Source organism: Equus quagga, chromosome 11 (assembly GCF_021613505.1).
Source record: "Equus quagga isolate Etosha38 chromosome 11, UCLA_HA_Equagga_1.0, whole genome shotgun sequence".
Lineage (NCBI taxonomy): Eukaryota > Metazoa > Chordata > Mammalia > Perissodactyla > Equidae > Equus > Equus quagga.
In genome coordinates this window covers 25,534,462-25,555,357 of record NC_060277.1, presented here as the reverse complement: position 1 = coordinate 25,555,357, position 20,896 = coordinate 25,534,462, and the positions used below count along the sequence as shown (strand labels likewise).

Below are 20,896 nucleotides of genomic sequence, written 5' to 3'. Positions count from 1 at the left end.
ATATATATGTGTGTGTATATGCGTATATATGTTTATATATGTGTGCATATGTATATGTATATATGTATACACACTTACATGCATATATATAAACTTATTTGTCCTGTAGGGTTTCCTACAACCTGGATTTTGCTGATGCATCTCCGTGGTGTGATGTACGTCCTCCAATTTTGTCTTTTTCAAGGTTGTTTTGGCTATTCTATGGCCTTTGTATTTCCATATGCATTTTAGAATGAGCTTGTCACTTTCTTAAAAAAGATCATTCTGGGGACTTTGATTGTGCTTATTGAATCTATAGATCAATTTGCACAGAATTGAAAGCTTAAAATATTGAGTCTTTTAATCTATGGGCATGGTATATTTCTTCTTCTTCTTTTTTTTTTTCGTGAGCAAGATTGGCCCTGAGCTAACATCTCTTGCCAATCTTCCTCTTTTTGCTTGAGGAAGATTGTCACTGAGCTAATATCCATGCCAATCTTTCTCTATTTTGTATGTGGGATGCCGCCCCAGCAGGGCTTGATGAACGGTGTGTAAGTCCAAGCTCAGGATCTGAACCCGCGAACTCTGGGCCACCAAAACGGAGTGTGTGAACTTAACTACTATACCACTGGGCTGGCCGCAATTTCTTCATTTTTTAAGATCTTTAATTTTTCTCAGTGGTGTTTTGTAGTTTGTAGTACAGAAGTCTGTCATGTTTTTGATAAATTTATTTCTATGTATTTTATGTTTTCTGATGACACTGCAAATGGTATTATATTTAAAATTTTTAATTTCCAACTTATCACTGCTGGTGTGTAGAAGCAATTGACTTTTTGATGACCTTGCTAAATTCAATTATTAACTCTAGTGGTTATTTGGTAGATTCTTTAGGATTTTTTGTGTACACAATCGTGTTGTCTGTGAATAAAGATAATTTTACTTTGTCCTTTACAATGTGTATGCCTTCTAGTTCTTTTTTGGCCTCTTTGCACTAGCTAGGAACTCCGGTACAGTGTTCACTAGAAGTAGTGAGAGTGGATGTCCTTGCCTTGTGTCCAATTTTAGAGAAGAGTTCAGTCTTTGAGTAGTGAGTATGATGTTAACTGCAAGGCATTTTTTTTCTTAATGTTTAATTTTTTTATTGTTAGCAAAATATGTATAACATAAAATTTACTGTTTTGACCATTTTTTAAGTATACAGTTCAGTGGCATTAAGTACATTCACATTGTTGTGGAACCATCACCACCATCCGTCCCCAGAATCTTTTCATTTCCCAAACTGAGACTCTGTCCCTGTTATAAACAGTATCTATCCATTCTGTACTACCTCCCTCCCAGCCCCTGGCAACCACCATTCTACTTTTGTCTCTATGAGTTTGACCACCCTAGATACCTCATATAAAGGAAGTCATATAATATTTATTTTTTTGTGTCTGGCTTATTTCACTTAGCATAGGATCTTCAAGATTCATCTATGTTGTAGCATCTGTCAGAATTCCATTCCTTTTTAGGGATGAAAAATATTCCATTATATAGATATACCAGTTTTGTTTATCCATTCATCTGTTGATGGATGTTTGGGTTGTTTCCATCTTTTTTTTTAATGAACTTTTTTTTTTTTTGAGGAAGATTAGCCCTGAGCTAACGTCTGCCACCAATCCTCCTCTTTGTGCTGAGGAATACTGGCCCTCAGCTAACATCCGTGCCCATCTTCCTCTATTTTATGTGGGATGCCTGCTACAGCATGGGTTGACAAGTGATGCATAGGTCCGCACCTGGGATCCAAACTGGCGAACCCTGGGCCGCTGAAGCAGAACGTGTGCAGTTAACCTCTGTGGCACTGGGCCGGCCCCGGGTTGTTTCCATCTTTTGATTGTTGTGAATAATACTGCTGTGAACACTGCTGTACAGATATCTGTTCAAATCCCTGCTTTCAATTGTTTTGTGTATATACCCTGAAGTGGAATTGCTGGATCATATGGTCATTGTGCATTTACTTTTTTGAGGACCTGACATACCATTTTCCACAGCAGCTGTACCATTTTATATTCCCACCAGCAATGTACAAGGGTCCCCATTTTTCCACATTCTTACTAACACTTGTTATTTTCTACTGTTTTTTTCTGCTGAGGAAGATTAGCCCTGAGCTAACATCTGTGCCAGTCTTCCTCTGCTTTAGATGTGGGTCACTGCCACAGCATGGCTGATGAGTGGTGTAGGTCTTCACCTGGGATCCAAACCCATGAACCTGGGTTGCTGTAGCAGAGTGTGCTGAACTTAACCACTATGCCATGGGGCCACCCTCTCTTTTCTTTTCATAGTAGCCATCCTAATGAATGTGAAGTGGTATCTCATTGTAGTTTTGTTTTGCATTTCTCAAATGATTAGTGATGTTGAGATCTCTTCATTGTAGTTTTTTTGTATTCATCCTTTATGAAACTGAAGAAGTCTCCCTCTTTTCCGAGTTTTCTGAGAGTTTTTATCATGAATGTGTGCTGAATTTTGTCAAAATTGTTTTCAAATGTTGTGATAATTATATGGTTTTTATGTGTTGAATTTTATTTTGGCAGAGGGTTATTTGCATGCCAGATTGATTCATTTGAAGTATTTTTTTTAATTGAAATTTGTTGAGATAATTATCAATTCACAGGCAGTTGTTAAAAGTAATACAGAAGGATCCACATGCACTTTATTCTTTTTCCCCCAAAGGTAACATTTTGCAAAACTATAGTATATATATCACAACCAGGATATTGACATTGATACAATTCATGGGCCTTATTCAAATTGCTCCAGTCTTACTTATACTCACTTATGTGTGTGTATTTAGTTCTGTACAATTTATTACCTGTGTAGGTTCATGTATCTACCACCACAGTCAAGATACTGAACAATTCTATCACCACAAGAATCCCTTGTGTTGCCCATAATTTTATAACCATACCTGCTTACCCTCAATTTCTTGTTTTTTCTTTTGGTGAGGAAGATTGACCCAGCACTAACATCTGTTGCCAATCTTCCTCTTGTTGCTTGACGAAGATTCTCGCTGAGCCAGCATCTGTGCCATTCTTCCTCTATTTTGTATGTGGAATGCTGCCACAGCATGGCTTGATGAGCGGTGTGTAGGTTTGCGCCTCGGATCCAAACCTGTAAACCCCAGGCCATGAAAGCAGAGCATGGGAACCTAACTACACCACTGGGCCAGCCTTCATCCTCCGTTTCTAAGTTCTGGCAACCACTAATCTGTTCTCCTTTTCTAAAATTCTGTCATTTGGAAAGGTTATATAAATGGAAAATATGTAACCTTTTGAGACTGGCTTTTTTTCACTCAGCATAATTCCTTGGAGAGTCATTCAAGTTGTTGCACGTATCAATATCTCTAGAAATTGTTCATCTTACACCTTCCTGGTGGCCATTCTTTGCCTCACATCATGGAGTATCAACCTACATGTGAGCAGCTAGTACTCAGCCAAAGACTCAAGAGTACCCACAGGTTGATTTCTAGAGCTCTTTCATTATAGTGTAGCCTCCTCTTCTCTGGCCCTTTGCCTTGCAAATTTCCCCTGCATTGAACTCCCATAATTCTGATATCTCTTAACTCACTCAGCTAGACCTGGGCATTTTACTTGGATTTACCCTTTCGGTGCAGCAACCTTCAAGGTGCCTCCAAGCCAAAAGCTGGAGTGGTATAGGGCTTATCTTATTTTTCCTTTCTCTCAGGCAGCAGAGCCTTGTGTTGCTTCTTTTCCAATGTCTGAAAACATTAGTTTCATATATTTCATCCAGTTTTCTGGTATTTTATGTTGAGATGGTGAGTCCAGAACCAATTTCTGTAACACAGGCTCTTAAGAGTTTTCATTTTCCTGATACACATTGCTAAGCCTTTCTTACTCCAAGGTTATGCAAATGTTCACAACTGTTGTCTTCTGGGTCTTTCATTTTTTTTTAGCAACTTAAATTCATCTGCAGTTAATTTTGGTGTGAAATGTAAGGTGTAGGGATCTGGTTTTATTTTTTACAAATGGCTGAGTATTTGTCTTTAGCAATTGTTAATTTTTTTCATATACGTTGTTATTATATATACTTCAATCTGCTTATTTGGTTTAGTTGATATTTTAAGAAATCCAGTACTATTCAAATGTAATTTCTCTAATTTTATAATATCGTTTTGTTTTGTACTTCCTCTCCCTTCTCTCCTTGCCTCCCCCAACCTTCACTACTTGCCACTTACCTTTTTTAAAAATATTTTTGACACTTCTTTTTGTATTATCCATTTAAGTGAAAATTTTAAAGTGTAGGTGTTTATTTTGTTTTACTCAAATGTTAAGTATTTTTTCAATTAATTGTACATCCTGGATGTCATGCTATATCAGTACATGTTGATCCATCTTGCTCATTTTGCTGAGTATATACTATTTTATTATATGAATTTTCCACAATTCACTTAACCAATTTCCTGTTGATAGGCATTTATTTATTTATTTTTAACCAGGAGATAGACTTTAGAATCATGTTGTCAAATTATTCCTAAATTGATTTTGATTGGGATTTCATTGACCGTCAAAATAATTTAGGGAGAAGAAATATCTTTACAGTAGTTATTTTGGTTCTGAGTATTTTTAAGCCATTTGATGGACTTGCAGAAAGACAAATTGACTTGGAGAAAGATTGGTCTTACACTCCCAGCAGAAGTATGTCAGGGTGCTTATTTTCCCACATCCTCACCACCGTAAAAATGGTATATCATTGGTGTTTTAATTTGTATTTCTTTTATTTCTGGTGGAGTTAAACTTTTAAAAATATGTTTAAAGCTATTTATGTTTTTGGGGTCATTTTAATACTTGTATTCTTTGCACATTAATGATGTTAATTCTGTGTTGTTCAGTACTCTTACAGTTGCAGTGAAAATAAAAAGCCAGTTGAATTAGCCGAACCGGGGAGGAATTTAATGGTGGCTTTAATTGTTAAGTCTAGTGATAACCTGATCCAGCCACGGTAGATCTGTGAGCTTAAATGGTATTTGGAGGATCTCTCTCCTTCCCTCCCTTTCCCTCCACCTTCGTCTTCTGGTTCTGCTTTCCTTATTGTTGGCTTCATTCTTGGTCAGGACTCTTTAATGTTGTAGGAAAGATGACTCCTGGGATCTTCTAGGTTGCTCTCTTAAAAGGAGAAGGGACGATTCTCATTCTCAGAATCCATATTAACTCTGCCTAGAGAACGCTGATCTAATTGGGTTACATGCCCACCACAAGGCCAACTGCAGCGAATAGGGTAATGGGGTATTTTGATTGGCCCACCCCGTGATCAATACTGTCATAGAATCATACTAAGTTGAGAAGTTTTTAGAAGGAAGAGATTTAGGACAGACAGGGGGAAAAAAAAAGATATCCATTGTAGTTTCTAAGAGCTGTTTATATCTTAAAGATATATGAGGTTAAACCCTCACGCTCCATGAGGGCAGGAATTTTTCTCAGTTTTGTTCACTGCCATATCCTGAACACCTAGATTAAGATCTCATACATGGTAGGCATTCAGTAAAAATATATTCATTAAATAAATAAGGATATTAATATTATTTATGGTGACCTTGATATGCAGGAGGTTGAATTTCCTGTAGCCTAATCTATCAAGCTTTTCCTTTATGATTTCTTCCTTTTGCTTTTATCTCCAGAAACTTTTTATTTGATGGTCTTATTATATTTTAAGCCCAGTTTTAGAGTTAGTATAAAGATTACATTCAAATATATATTATTTACATTTTTGGTTAGGTAATTCATGACTTTTTTCTGGATCCACAAGTATACTATGCTTCATGCCACAGAATTTGAAACTTTATTAATTTACTTTGTTGCATAAATGTAATCATATAAAATCTACTGCCACTCACTGTATCAAGAGATATTGTACTGAATATTTTTGCAAAAAATTACTCTTTGATATAAATGATCTCTTCATTAAAAACATGTTTGGCGAATTGTATTTTCATATGCAAAAAACTTTCTGGCCATTCAAATGGCATGGGCCCAAAGTCATCTTATGGAAAAGAGGAAAGTCCCAAAGATTTAAGACACAGATCTTAGTTCCTGAGCTGCCTTTGAATTTACTAATCACAGCTCCTGTGAGGAGAGTGTGGGTACGGTGGAGGTGGGGTGGTGGAGGAAGCAGTAAGGATGAGAGACAGGATCAGCATGCCCTGGCCTGGCCTGCCAGGGAATGCTAGGTTTGAACCGAACTTGAGCACTGCCACCGTCCTGAAAGCTCTGGGCTTTCTGTGAGGGAACGGGGCTTTCTGTGCATGCCTTGTTGAATGCTCAGGCTGTTGACTCTTCAATTACTCATGCAGTCATAGTGACTAGAAGTTTCAGAGTATTGAAATTGGATAATTTCTTTATAAGGGTTAACTGTATCAAAATTTCTTTCAATAGGCCTCAGTTTGAAAGACCTATATTCTCTGCTTTTTAAAAAAGTGTTATAATTGGCAGTTTTCCTGCTCTAATCTATATCTGTTTTTATTTTCTGTATTTATGTTAGATACTAATCTTCATTTTCTCATTTTTCGTTTTCTCATTTTCCCATGGGGCCTGACGGTTCCTCATGCTTAGTAATAGCCCAATAAATATTTATTTAATTAAGAAAGTTATTTTATTTCTACTGATGCCTTTTGGAAGAGAAATTGAAGAATGAATAATCTGTAAATCTTGCCAGTTTATGAACATACATCTCTGAGGGAAATAGCCCTGTAATGTTAAAGTGTTGTATTTCCTAAAAACAAGATTTTAACAGAAAAGGGTAATATCAACATTTTATTTTTAACTAGTTTAACATAAAAAATAAACACCCCTTTTTAAAAAAGTGACATTGTCTTAAGCTTTCCAGCAGAAGAGTGTGGTCTCATTATCCCAAAGCTAGTGAACAGTCGTTAGAGCGATCACTACATACTGTTTAAAAGTATTTTTCCTTTTTTTTTAAGGGACAGGGAAAACAATGGTGATGGACATGTTTTATGCTTATGTGGAAATGAAGAGGAAAAAACGGGTTCATTTTCATGGTTTCATGCTAGATGTTCATGAAAGTAAGTTAATGATATGAAAGAAGTGATTTTTTTATGTGGGCAAACACTACAAATAGTTTTTCTCATCTTTTAAAATTCTTAATCTTTTAATCTTTAAAAAAATTAGATTTTTGCTTGAAGTAAGATTTTATTTGGTTTCGTTTGTTTTGGGCTATACTGAAACAATTAGTAATGTGTCCAGAGTTGGTCCTAAATACAAATGCAGTACTTCCGAATAAGAGAACAGGAGTTACTAAATGATGGTAAGGCATTTTCTCTTTCTACTAAGGATCAATGAGAAATGTTAAAACCTTACCTGTTTCAAGAAATTCTCGATAAGGTCCTTTCCTGTGTGTCCCTTTAGCATGTAGGCATTTGGGTTATTCTTGTGTGCATGCTTTATTGCTTTGTCAGTGCTCTTATGTAATCTTGTTTCTACATTCTTTGTCTACCAGTTATACTGTAACCTTCCCGGGGCAGGAACATTGTGTTCTTCTTCTAATACCGTCAGCATTTAGTACACATGTAACGAATGAAGTGGGACTGGCTAGAGACAAGGAAACATCCTGATTAGATATGCTAGTCACAGGGCAGGACCACCACCTCTGCCTGCATCCCTCAAATCCTCAGGACTAAGATGGATCTGTCCATCCATCTGGTCACCATCTAGTCATCTAGTCTATCACTTTGTCGTCTCCAAAGTGATTGAAGAGTAGAGATGGAATGACCACAAAGTGTCCCTACAACCGTGGGAATATAGTAATATGTGAACAACTTATTTTGAGGTAGAGAAAATGCAACCACTTTCAATAATCGCATTTGATTGTATGTGGAATTTAAACTTAATTTTTATGCTCACACTAAAGTTTCATTTAGAGATTTAAAAAATATGTTATAGTTGTCTAAAATGTACTGTTAATACAACATTTGATTTGTGTTTACTTTCATCCATTTAAGGAATACACCGCCTTAAACAGAGTTTGCCAAAAAGGAAAGCAGGGTTCATGGCTAAATCATATGATCCAATAGCTCCGATAGCCGAAGAAATCAGCGAAGAAGCGTGTCTCTTATGTTTTGATGAATTTCAGGTAAGGTAGAGATGTTTCATAGATGTTGAATGGTATACTGAATGAAGTGTGAAGATTTGACACATTGTCTCTTGTGACTTCAATTTTTTTTTTTTTTAAGATTTTATTTTTTTCCTTTTTCTCCCCAAAGCCCCCTGGTACATAGTTGTATATTCTTTGGTGTGGGTCCTTCCAGCTGTGGCATGTGGGATGCCGCCCCAGCATGGTTTGATGAGCAGTGCCATGTCCGCGCCCAGGATTTGAACCAACGAAACACTGGGCTGCCTGCAGTGGAGCGCACGAACCCAACCACTCGGCCACGGGGCCAGCCCCTCTTGTGACTTTAATTTTACTGTCTGGTCCAGGAGTTGGCAAACCGTGGCTTGCACAGGGCAAGTCTGGCCCAGCTGCTTTTGTATGACCAGTGAGGAAAGAAGGATTTTTGTATTTTTAAAAGGTCATTAAAAAAGAGAAAAGAAAATACAACAAAGACCATATGTGGCTTGCAAAGCCTAGAATATTTACTATTCAACCTTTTATTGAATAAGTTTGCCCACCCCTCTATTCTAGTAGTGGATTCACATTTCCCCTACACCACAGTGGAGATAATGTAATGATTACACAATACTGTCTTTAAAGATGTTGGAGTTTTTTAAAGTGTTATATAAAAACCAAGTGATTCACACATCGCATTTAAGCCTCACCATTTATCTGTGATGAAGGGAGGGAGTTGCCCTAGGTGAACTTTTAAAATTTCTTCTAGTTTTAGGATTCTCTGAAATTGTACATTTAAATTGATAGTAAGTTATTTCCTGATCTTTATTTCTTTTGAGAGCAAATATGGCATGAAGGCAAAAACCGTGTCTTATGCTTATTCTGTATCCTATGTCATAGCCAGTGTTATAATAATAATAGTAACAGTAATAGTAAATACTCTACATTAAGAATTGCTTCCTTTTTATTTGACTGATTTCTTTAGTAGTTCTGAAAGTACTACTAGTAATAGTTGGTTTTTCTATAATGCTTATCATAAAAGCAATTAATTACTGGGATGAAAATAGAAAAATCCACAAATACTGAATATAAGCTTAAAAATAGGGCTTTACACCCAAAGCTTTTGGAAAACATTTCTGGGGCTGAGTGCAGAAACGCCTGTGTCTGATTGCCTAGAATAAAGGCCCAGAGAACTTTCAAGGGCGGGAAACTAACTGTTGTGTGCCTACTCTGAGGTAGGGCCTGGGTCATTCACACATCTCATTGAAGTTCACATCGTATTTGTGATGAAGTGAAGGAATTGCCCTAGTTGAATTTTAATGTTTCTTCCAGTTTTAAGATTCCCTGCATTTATGCACTTAAATTGGAAGTGAGTTATTTCCTGTTCTTCTGTGCTTAAAAACCATGGTTAGTGGGAAGATAATGTGGGCCGGATGCCTTTGTCCCAATGACGCATGATAGGTCTTCTCTAACAACTTGATACACATAGCTAACAGTGGTCTCGATTTATGATAGAGGAGAAAGAAGAATTTTCACTAGGAATGGTGTTACATTGAACCATCTACAAAGGAGGAAACTTACTTCTTTACCTCTTTAGTCATATTAAGACAGCCTGGCATTCACCCCTTCTTTTCAGAGGTCTTCAGAAGAAAGGCTTATGGAAAAGAGATGTTCCCTTGCTACTCTGAAGAGGTATATGAAGTACAACCGTGTATTACAGAAAGAGAAGGGCCTCACTTAGTTCTAAATTTAGTTCTAAATATAGCACTGAAGTTAATAGTTAAGCTGCCTTCAACAACAAAAGTCAGGGATGAATCAATGAAAGCCATCTCTCTTATCTTCTCATTATGAGTTTCTTAAGCAAATTATATCTAAATAAAATTGAATTTGGCACAGTAAATTTTCTTTTGCTTGAGGAAGATTCATCCTGAGCTAACATCTGTGCCAGTCTTCCTCTATTTTGTATGTGAGTTGCTGCCACAGCATGGCTGCCACTGACTAGTGTTGGTCCGTACCTGGAAACTGAACCTGAACCATTGAAGCGGAGCATGCCGAACTTAACAATTAGGCCATGGGGCCAGCCGCACAATAAATTTTTACTTAAGTTAGGATTAAGTAATGAAGTTAAAATTTTTAAGAAGTATGTTAATACCCAACCTTTGTAAAATGATTCATGGTTTACAGAGTGTTTTTACATCCTTACTTCATTTAATTCTATAAAAGAGTTATTATTATCTCCATCATATAGTTGAGGAATATAAAGGCATCAGAATTTCCTAGGTATTGTGTAGAAATTGTTACCCTTAACTTAAAAAATATAAATTTTAAAACACATAGAGAAATGATTGGCAAGTTTCTGTGACGTGAGGACCGTTGGCTAGACTATTTCAGGTTAGGAGCCGAAAATCTGACTGTGCAAAAGAGATCCTCAGATTTATAATTAAGCAGGGCCACATTGCCCATTAAGCACAGGAGGTACAGTCCCTAGGGTCAATGATACTTTTAGGGGCCCATGGAAATATTTTAATTTCTTTTAAAATTTGAAGAAAAAAATGAATATATCAATAAAGGATCCAGCTTGAATCTGTATTATATGTTTCTTATACCAACACAGTTATAAGATATTATACATATACAATTAACTTATTTTTTAGTTGAGGAAGGGGCTCATGAAGGTAAAAGTGCCTAGGGCCCATGAAAGTCATAATGCCGCCCTGATAGGGAGGTCCTGACAGAAATGTGTCTGGTTGCTCTGGGAATTCTCCATTGAGTTCAGATTTCAGAAGGGTTGAGAATTGGCTGGGAAGAAGGAAACAAAAGCAACTATCAAGATGCTAACGTTCCCGATAATCCAAGTCTTGCAAAAGAAATGCAGGCAACAAAAAGGATTTTTCAAATTACACATTAGATAGAAGGGAGAGCAGACCCTTTGCTTATAAAATGGCATTTGCTAATGAAGAAAAGTGGATGTGATGGGGCTGTCTGCTTGCTTCATCCAGAGTTGGTTTGATGTTTATTCATTCATTTATTAATTCATCCCAGTTGCCTTCCAGAGCCTTATTTCATACCACAGGACCCTATCTGTCCCACAATCAAATAGACTGTGTCTGGACATCTGATCTATGAATAGCCAGTCTACAAGCTTGTCAACAACCTTGGACTTGTGTGGTGGGGCTTGGCAATTGGGCCAATCATATACTCTCCTTCATGTATTTAAAAGGCATAGAAGGAAGTTCCCACTTGGAAAAGAGACAGGAACAAAGAGACATAGGAAGTAACTCACTCACATTAGAGGGAGGAGTACTAGGGTGCTCCCTAGACAGCTGCTGAGTTCTCCAGAGCTACCTCCAATCCCAGGGCAATTCCAGCTCCAGTTCCCAGGAGGTGTTATGAGTCTGTTCCTATCCTGGAGTCTCGAGTAATACTCCTTTTCATTGATTGATTGATTGATTGTCATATTGATGATTATAAATCACATTGTGTGTACATTATTATATGTCACTTTCTATATAGACCGCATCGTGCTCACCACCAATAGTCTAGTTTTTACCCGTCACCATACTTATGTGTCCCTTTACTACTTTTGTCTACTCCGCCTCCCCCTTCCTCTTGGGCAACCACTGATCTGTTCTCTTTATCCATGTGTTTGTTTATCTTCCACATATGAGTGAAATCATATGGTGTTTGTCTTTCTCTGTCTGGCTTATTTCACTTAACAAAATACTGTCAAGGTCCATCCATGTTGTTAGAAATGTGATGTTTTTGTCTTTTTTTATGGCTGGGTAGTATTCCATTATGTATATATATGCCACATCTTCTTTATCCAGTCATTGATTGATGGACACTTGGGTTGCTTCCATATCTTGGCTATTGTGAATAATGCTGCAGTGAACATAGGGGTGCGTAGATCTCTTTGTATTGTTGATTTCATGTTCTTTGGATAAATACCCAGTAGTGGGATAGCTGGGTCAAATGGTACTTCTATTTTTAATTTTTTGAGAAATCTCCATATTGTTTTCCGTAGTGGCTGCACCAGTTTGCATTCCCACCAGCAGTGTATGAGGGTTCCCTTTTCTCCACATCCTTTCCAGCATTTGTTATTTTTTTCTTGTTAATTATAGCCATTCTGACGGGTGTGAGGTGCTATCTCATTGTAGTTTTGATTTGCATTTCCCTAGTAATTAGTGATGTTGAACATGTTTTCATGTGCCTGTTGGCCATCTGTATATCTTCATTGGAAAAATGTCTGTTCATATCCTCTGCCAACTTTTTGATCGGGTTGTTTGTCTTTTTGTTGTTGAGTTGTATGAGTTCTTTATATATTTTGTCAATTAACCCCTTTTCAGATATATGATTTGCAAATATTTTCTCCAGGTTGGTGAGTTGTCTTTTCATTTTGTTCATGGTTTCCTTTACCTTGCAGAAGCTTTTTAGTCTGATGTAGTCCCATTTTTTAATTTTTTCTTTTGTTTTCCATGCCTGAATAGACATGGTATTTGAAAAGATGCTGCTAAGACCGATGTCAAAGACTGTACTGCCTGTATTTTCTTCTGGGAGTTTTATGGTTTCAGGTCTTACGTTCAAATCTTTAATCCATTTTGAGTTAATTTTTGTGTATGGTGTAAGATAATGGTCTACTTTCATTCTTTTACATGTGGCTGTCCAGTTTCCCCAAATCATTTATTGAAGAGACTTTCCTTTCTCCATTGTATGTTCTTAGCTCCTTTGTCAAATATAGCTGTCTGTAGATGTTTGGTTTCATTTCTGGGCTCTCAATTCTGTTGCACTGATCTGTGTGTCTGTTTTTGTGCCAATATCATGCTGTTATGATTACTATAGCTTTGTTGTGAATTTTGAAGTCAGAGATTGTGATGCCTCCAGCTCAGGATTGCTTTGGCTATTTGGGGTCTCTTGTTGTTCCATATCAATTTTAGGATACTTTGTTCTATTTCTGTGAAGAATGTCATTGGGATTCTGATTGCGATTGCATTGAATCTGTAGATTGCTTTAGGTAGTATGGACATTTTAACTATGTTTATTCTTCCAATCCATGAGCATGGAGTATCCTTCCATTTCTTCATGTCTTCTTTGATTTCTTTCAATAATGTCTTATATTTTTCAGTGTATAGGTCTTTCACCTCCTTGGTTAAATTTATTCCTAGATATTTTATTATTTTTGTTGTGATTGTAAATGGGATTGTCTTCTTGACTTCTCTTTCTACTAGTTCATGATTAGTGTATAGAAATGCAACTGATTTTTGTGAGTTGATTTTGTACCCTGCCACTTTGCTGTAGTTGATTATTTCCCATAGCTTTCTGGTGGATCCTTTAGGGTTTTCTGTGTATGGAATCAGTCGTCTGCAAACAGTGAGAGTTCTACTTCTTTCTTTCCAGTTTGGATAGCTTTTATTTTTTTTTCTTGCCTAACTGTTCTGGCCAAAACCTCTAGTACTATGTTGGATAAGAGTAGCAAGAATGGACACCCTTCTCTTATTCTTGTTCTCAGAGGGATGGCTTTCAGTTTTTCACCAGTGATTATGATGTTGGCTGTGGGTTTGTCATATATGATCTTTGTTATGTTGAGGTACTTTCCTTCTATCCCCATTTTATTGAGAGATTTTATCATAAATGGATGTTGGATCTTGCCAAATGCTTTCTCTGCATCTATTGAGATGATCCTGTGATTTTTCTTCCTCATTTTGTTAATGTGGTGTATCACATTGATTGATTTGCGGATGTCAAACCATCCCTGTGACCTTGGTTTAAATGCCACTTGATCGTGTGTATGATCCTTTTAATGTGTTGCTGTATATGATTTGCCAGTATTTTGTTGAGGATTTTTGCATCGATGTTCATCAGTGATATTGGCCTTTAATTTTCCTTTTTTGTGTTGTCCTTGTCTGATTTTGATATCAGGGTAACGTTGGCCTCATATAATGAGTTAGGAAGCATTCCATCTTCTTCAATCTTTTGAGATAATTTGAGAAGGGTAGATATTAAATCCTCTTTGAATGTTTGGTAGAATTCTCCAGGGAAGCCATCTGGTCTTGGACTTTTGTTTTTTGGGGAGGTTTTTGATTACTGTTTTGATCTCTTTACTTGTGATTGGTCTATTCAGGTTCTGTATTCCTTCTTGATTCAGTTTTGGGAGGTTGTATGAGTCTAAGAATTAACCCATTTCTTCTAGGTTATCCAATTTGTGGGCATATAGTTTTTCGTATTATTCTCTTATAATCCTTTGTATTTCTGCAGTATCCATTGTAATTTCTCCTCTTTCATTTCTAATTTTATTTATTTGAGCCTTCTCTCTTTGTTTCTTAGTGAATTGGGCTAAGAGTTTGTCAATTTTGTTTATCTTCTCAAAGAACCAGCACTTAGTTTCATTGATTCTTTCTATTGTTCTTTTAGTCTCTATTTCATTTATTTCTTCTCTAATTTTTCTTATTTCCCTCCTTCTGCTGACTTTGGATTTTGTTTGTTCTTCTTTTCTAGTTCTGTTAGATGTGATTTAAGATTACTTATTTGAAATTTTTCTTGTTTGTTGAGGTAGGCCTGTATTGCTATAAATTTCTCTCTTAGCACTACTTTTGTTGCATCCCATGAGAGTTGGTATGTTGTGTTTTCAGTTTCCTTGTTTCTAGGTATTTTTTTATTTCTCCTTTGATTTCTTCATTGATGCAATGGTTGTTCAGGAGCATGTTGTTTAGTCTCCACTTATTTGTGACTTTCCCAGCCTTTCTCTTGTAGTTGATTTCTAGTTTCATAGCATTGTTGTTAGAAAAGATGCTTGATATGATTTCAATCTTCTTAAATTTATTAAGACTTCCCTTGTTTCCCAACATATGGTCTATCTTTGAGAACATTCTGTGAGCACTTGAGAAGAATGTGTATTCTGCTGTTTTTGGATGGAATGTTCTATATAAATCTACGAAGTCCATCTGGTCTAATGTTTCATTTAAGGCCACTGTTCCCTTGTTGACTTTCTGTCTGGGTGATCTATCCATTGACGTAAGTGGGGTGTTGAGGTCCCTTAGTCTAATTCTGTTGCTGTCAATTTCTCCCTTTAGGTCTGTTGACAGTTGCTTTATATACTTTGGTGCTCCTGTTTGAGGTGCACTTATATTCATGTTATGTTCTCTTGCTGGAATGTCCCTTTTATCACTCTGTAGTACCCCTCTTTGTCTCTCATTGTCCTTTTGACCTCAAAGTCTGCTTTTTCTGATATAAGTATGGCAACACCTGCTTTCTTTTACTTGCCATTTGCTTAGAGCATCGTCTTCCATCGCTTCACTCTGAGCCTATGTCTTTAGAGCTGAGATGTGTTTCCTGGAGGCAGCATATTGTTGGGTCCTTTTTTTTAAATTCATCCAGCCACTCTGTGTCTTTTGATTGGAGAATTCAATCCATTTACATTTAGAGTGATTATTGGTATATGAGGGATTAATACTACCATTTTATCTCTAGTTTTCTAGATGTTCTGTATTTCTATGTTTCTTTTCCCTTGTATTTCTGACTGCCATTTCAGTTTGGTGGTTTTCTGTGATGGTTTTCTCCTTATTTATGATTTGTGGCTCTGCTCTGATCTTTTGTTTAGTGGTTACCGTGAGATTTGTATAAAAGATCTCATAGATGAGATAGTCCACTTTCTGATAGCCTCTTATCTCCTTTAGCCTAAGCAGGTTCTGCCCCTTTCTTCTTCTCCTTCTGAGTTTTTGTTGTCACAAATTGTTCTTTTCTGTGTTCTGAGTTTGTGACTAAATTGAAGTGTTTATAGTTATTTTTGATTCTTTTCTTCTGTTTGTCTTTTTTGTTATAATTAAGTATTTACTAGGCTATTCTGATATAGAGCTGCACTTTTCTGATTTTATCTGTCTATTTATCTCCTTGCTCAAGGTTTTGTAAACCTTTGCTTTTTAGTTTCAGATAGGACGGCTCCTTTCAATGTTTCCTATAGGTCAGGCCTAATGGTGATGAACTCTCTTAGCTTTTGTTTATCTTGGGAAGCTTTTACTTCTCCATCATATCTGGGATAGTTTTGCTGGATAGAGTATTCTTGGCTGAAAGTTTTTGTCTCTCATTATTTTGGCTATATCCGTTCTCTCCTAGACTATAAGGTTTCTGCTGAGAAATCTGCTGAAAGCCTGATAGGGCTTCCTTTTTAGGTTATTTTCTTGTGCCTTGCTGCTCTTAATATTTTTTTCTTTGTCATTGACTTTTGCCAGTTTTAGTATTATGTTCCTTGGAGAAAGTCTTTTTGTATTGATGTAATTAGGGGTTCTATTAACTTCATGTACTTATAAGTCCAGATACTTCCCCAGGTTAGGGAAGTTCTCAGCTATTACTTCTTTAAAGAAACTCTCTACTCATTTCTCCCTCTCTTCTTCTCTGGAATACCTATAATCTTTATGTTACTTTTCTTAGTTTAGTTGGATATTTCTCAAAGAAATTCTTCATTGTTTTAAAATCTTGATTTTCTCTCCTCCACTTGAAGCATTTCTATGTTTCTATCCTCTAAATCACTAATTCTGTCTTCTATCATGTCAGCCCTATTTTTTAAGTATTGTAGATTATATTTTATCTCATTATTGTGTTTTTCATGTCCAGAATTTCTGGGTTTTTTTTTTATAGTTTCAATCTCTTTGGTGAAGTATTCCTTCTGCTCATTAATTTTATTCCTGAGCTCACTGAACTGTCTTTCTGAGTTGTCTTGAACTTGTTGAGTTTTTTTATGACAACTATTTTGAATTCTCTATCATTTAGATTGTAAATTTCTGTGACGTCAGGATTGGTTTCTGGAGACCTGTCATTCTCCTTCTACTCTGAACTGTTACTATAGTTTTTCATGGTATTTGATGAACTGATTCTTTGCTGGCCCATTTGTAGTAGTATCAGTTTGCAGATTCCACCTGCCATCACTGGGGGTGCCAGGATCTCTGTTTTCTGATCCCACCCCATCTGTTGGAACTTGTGCTGGTAGGGCCACTCTGTGTTTGCATGGCCTGCCTACAGCTGCTAGGTAGGTCACACATGGATGTGGAGGTGCTCTGGTGTGGGGCTGCTGCCTTGTCAGGGGACCAGCCAACGTGTTAGGCAGGAGGAGGGGGGCTTTCTTTCACTTGCATGGCCCATCTTTGTGCTTGCATGCCATTCGGTTGATCTGGTGGGGGCTCCTTCGTAGGGGCTGAGTCATGCCACTTGGTGGGAAGTGTTCCCACAGGCAGGGCCACTGTGGCATAGGCTGGGCTACAACTCTGAAAGTGTTTATTCAGGCTGGGCTGTCTCCACCTCCTCTTACAGTCATGCCAGCCACTGTGTGAGGACTCGTAACCTAAATCACTGCTACCAGGGAAGGGGAGAGGTGTGTTCATATAGTTCCATTGCCTCCTGGGCATCCAGTCCACCCACGTTCAGATGCATGGCTGCATGGATCTTTCAGATGTCCTGTTGTGCTGTGCAGGGAATCCTCTGCTGGTTAATGAATGTCTATTTAATTGTAACTTGGAGGGGAGAGACAAAGGGAACAATTCACTCTGCCATGATGGTGATGTCACCCCTCTCAAGTAAACCTCCTCTTCTTAGTGACTCTTCTGTGCCTATTTCTTGCAAATAGAGTCTTGCTGAGAATGGAACTATTCAACACCTGTTTTGCTCATTTCTTCTATGTCAAGAGAGATTGCCCTGTGATCTACAAAAGACAGCATAAGTAGAAGTACTGTGAGGAAATTTCACCTTCCTTAGTATAAAATCTGTTACCTCCAATGGAAGGAGAATTACCTGACGAACTAAAGCCCAGAAAAGCAGAGATGAGGTATCTAATAGGATGCTTTTGGCTGCAGGTAACAGAAAACTCAGCTTAAAAGGGCTTAAACTCTAAGGAGGGAAATACTGTGCTATATAAGACAGTGTCATTCCTCTTGCTCAAACCCCGCTGCTTCCTCTCTGACCTTATTGCCTACACTTTCAGCCTTGCTCATTGCTCCCTACTATTTTCTTTCCAATCCTATTTTATTCATAAATTGGGGAACCATAGTTAATAGTGGGTGTTATACCAAGTGCCTCTTTCTCACCAGGGCTCTGAAGAAAATAGGCACAGAGATGACAAAACAAGACTGAATATCAAATTGATTGCTTGTATTTGATCCCAAATTTCAGTGTAGCCTTGTAGTATGTTAGAGTTGACAACACGAGAGGCCTCCTTCCCTTGAGCAAAGTTGGGCTGAATATCCTTGAGTGGAAAATATTAATAGTCTTGCTCTTTTATTTCCTCTGTGATTCCAAACTTGAACCCTGGAGGTTACCACTGCATTCAAGAAAAGGACAATGTCTCCGTATACCAATTGTTGAGAAGAGAGAAAGAGAGAGTATAAGGGCAAGAATCTGTCCCCTAAGGGTGGAAATGATCCCTGAGCAGATCCTGGATTTCCTAGTTTCAATATCCTGGAGCCACTTCTACTGGCCTTAGAGAAGCTCCTTCAACACACCAAAACTGGATAATGCTGGTCCAAATCTCTGTGCCCCTTTTCTAAAATTCAAGAGGGTGAAAGGATACCCCTAAAAATTGCTGCACCAGGACACTGACACCCAATATCCACGCAATTTAGAACAAACAAGCAGAGCTTTTGCACTGGACATTCCTTGTACATGAAACAGTTTCGCCCATATACCTCTCCTCTATCAATATCATTTTAAAAATAGGTTTGACCATTTTCATAGAACAGCAAAGCTATTATAAACTGCTAATAAAAGATAGGTGCTTATTTTTGTGCTAATACAAACCAAATACTAATCAAAATAACTCTCTCACTTCTTCAGGTCTTTGCTCAATTATCTCCTTAGCAAGACTCATCCTTGCATCCTATTTAAAACTGCAGTTTGCCATTGACTTCCACACTTCCAATGCCCCTTGCCCTCCTTTTTTTATAAGAGATATCATCTTCTAACACATATATTTTCTTTTTTATTTTGTAAACTTGAAGGTGGGAATCTTTGTTTTGCTAATTGATGTATCTCAAATGTCTAGAACAGTGCTTGAGAATGAATGAATAATTATACAGAGTGAATGAATAAATCCCAGTAGTACCAAATGATAACCATTGAAGTAGCCCCCAGCTTAGTCCCACTTTCCTTGTATATAATAACAACCCATATTTTTTCTTAACATTCTGAATTATCTTAACATTTTTGTCTAATTTAATAGATAAAAAATGGTATCTCCTTGTTTTAATGTGTATTCCTTTAAGTAATAATATGGTTGAACTTTTTGCATGTTTGTTTACTTACTAGTTAAAATACATCTTTTATGAACTATCTGTTTGAGCCAATGCCCATTTACCTATTGGAATGCTTACATTCTATTATGTATTCTGGAATAATATTAGCTACTGCCTAGTGAGTGCTTTCTTTGTGCCTGTGTTCTTAGCTGCTGTACTATGCTATGTGTCATTCTGTCTAGAGCTAAAATTCTATACAGCTATGCATAAATAACATGGAATTATACTAGCATATGTACCATACATAGGTAGTAGTCACAGTAAGCATTTCTTGAGGATTTACATACGTATCATAACAATTTTGCACCGTAGATATTATTACTGCTTTCATTATATTGATGAGGAAATTAAGGGTCAGAGAAGTTAAGTAAGTTGTCCAAGGTCACACAGGTGGTAACTCAGTTTGAATCCATTGTCAGTGCTCTTATTCACTAGTAGTAACAACTATGTTATATGGTCTCCTTGGTATATGATGTATTCTATTGTGTGTTTAAATATATAGAGCTAGAGCTGGTAGACTTTTAGTAGATGTTCTAATGATAGAACCTAAAAATTATCCTTAAACCTTTTAAAGCCTATTACAATACATTGCTGATTTACTAGAAAAGAATTTTTTAGGTGCTTTAATCATAACGACAGTATGTCTACAATCACCACTTCACTTTTAATTGAATCCTATTAGTGGTCTTGATTTTTAACCAATTATTATTGGCCTTTAGGTGGTGTTAATTAATATAATATTTATTTTACTTGGGAGATGAGTGGGAATTATTGCTGCTTAAAAACAAGAATATGCTCTTTCTTTTTTGTGCTTTTGAATTTAGGGCGTTTTTAGGATTATGTTTTGGTAGCATTCAGATTACATTTGCAGAATGTGTTCCTCATTAGCTTGGTCATCTTTGCTAAGTGTAGCCTTTTAATTTTACCTATGGTGTCAGATATATTATTCTTATTTTGTTTGAGAAATTTGTCCAGATAATTGTTTTTTTTTTTTTGTTTTAGTTGCTGAGATAAAAGAATAGATTTCCCTTAAAGTTTTCTTTAGGATCTTCATTATGTCCTCCTTGAATATTTATATTTCTCATTAAACCATTTATGATTCTGAAGATACCAGAATACTAAAGGAAACTGATTTAGAAAAATGTTATTTCTTCTGATCTCTTTTTAGGGACACTGGATAGATGTTTTGCTAATATGGTTCCAAAAAAAAAAAAAAAAAGAATTCTGATGAGCAAAATATCATTCAGAATTCTCCTCTATAAGCTATCAATATCATTTAAAAAATAGTTTTGACCGTTTTTGTAAAACAGGAAAGCTATTAAAAACTGCTAATAAAAAATAGGTGCTTATTTTTGTGCTAATACTAATTACTGATAATGCATGCTTATGTTTGTCACTCATTACATGGCACTGTACCAATCAGTGGATGACTGAGACTCAAGCACTTACACATGTAAATTAACCATTAGATTTTTTTTTTTCTTTTTTACTTAAGTGAGTCATAATGGAAAGCAACTCTAGGTCATAAAAAATCT

At 36.7% G+C, this 20,896-nt stretch overlaps 1 protein-coding gene across 2 annotated transcripts in view; it reads left to right on the top strand.

Annotated features, from left to right (window-relative positions):
* AFG1L (AFG1 like ATPase) overlaps positions 1 to 20,896 on the top strand; it is a 194,708-nt gene that overhangs the window by 55,973 nt on the left and 117,839 nt on the right. For both annotated transcript variants that reach the window (XM_046674358.1, XM_046674357.1), the window contains exons 4-5: positions 6,950 to 7,051; positions 7,988 to 8,118. In XM_046674358.1, coding sequence (XP_046530314.1) covers positions 6,950 to 7,051; positions 7,988 to 8,118 — 233 coding nt within the window. The remainder of the gene's footprint in view (positions 1 to 6,949; positions 7,052 to 7,987; positions 8,119 to 20,896) is intronic.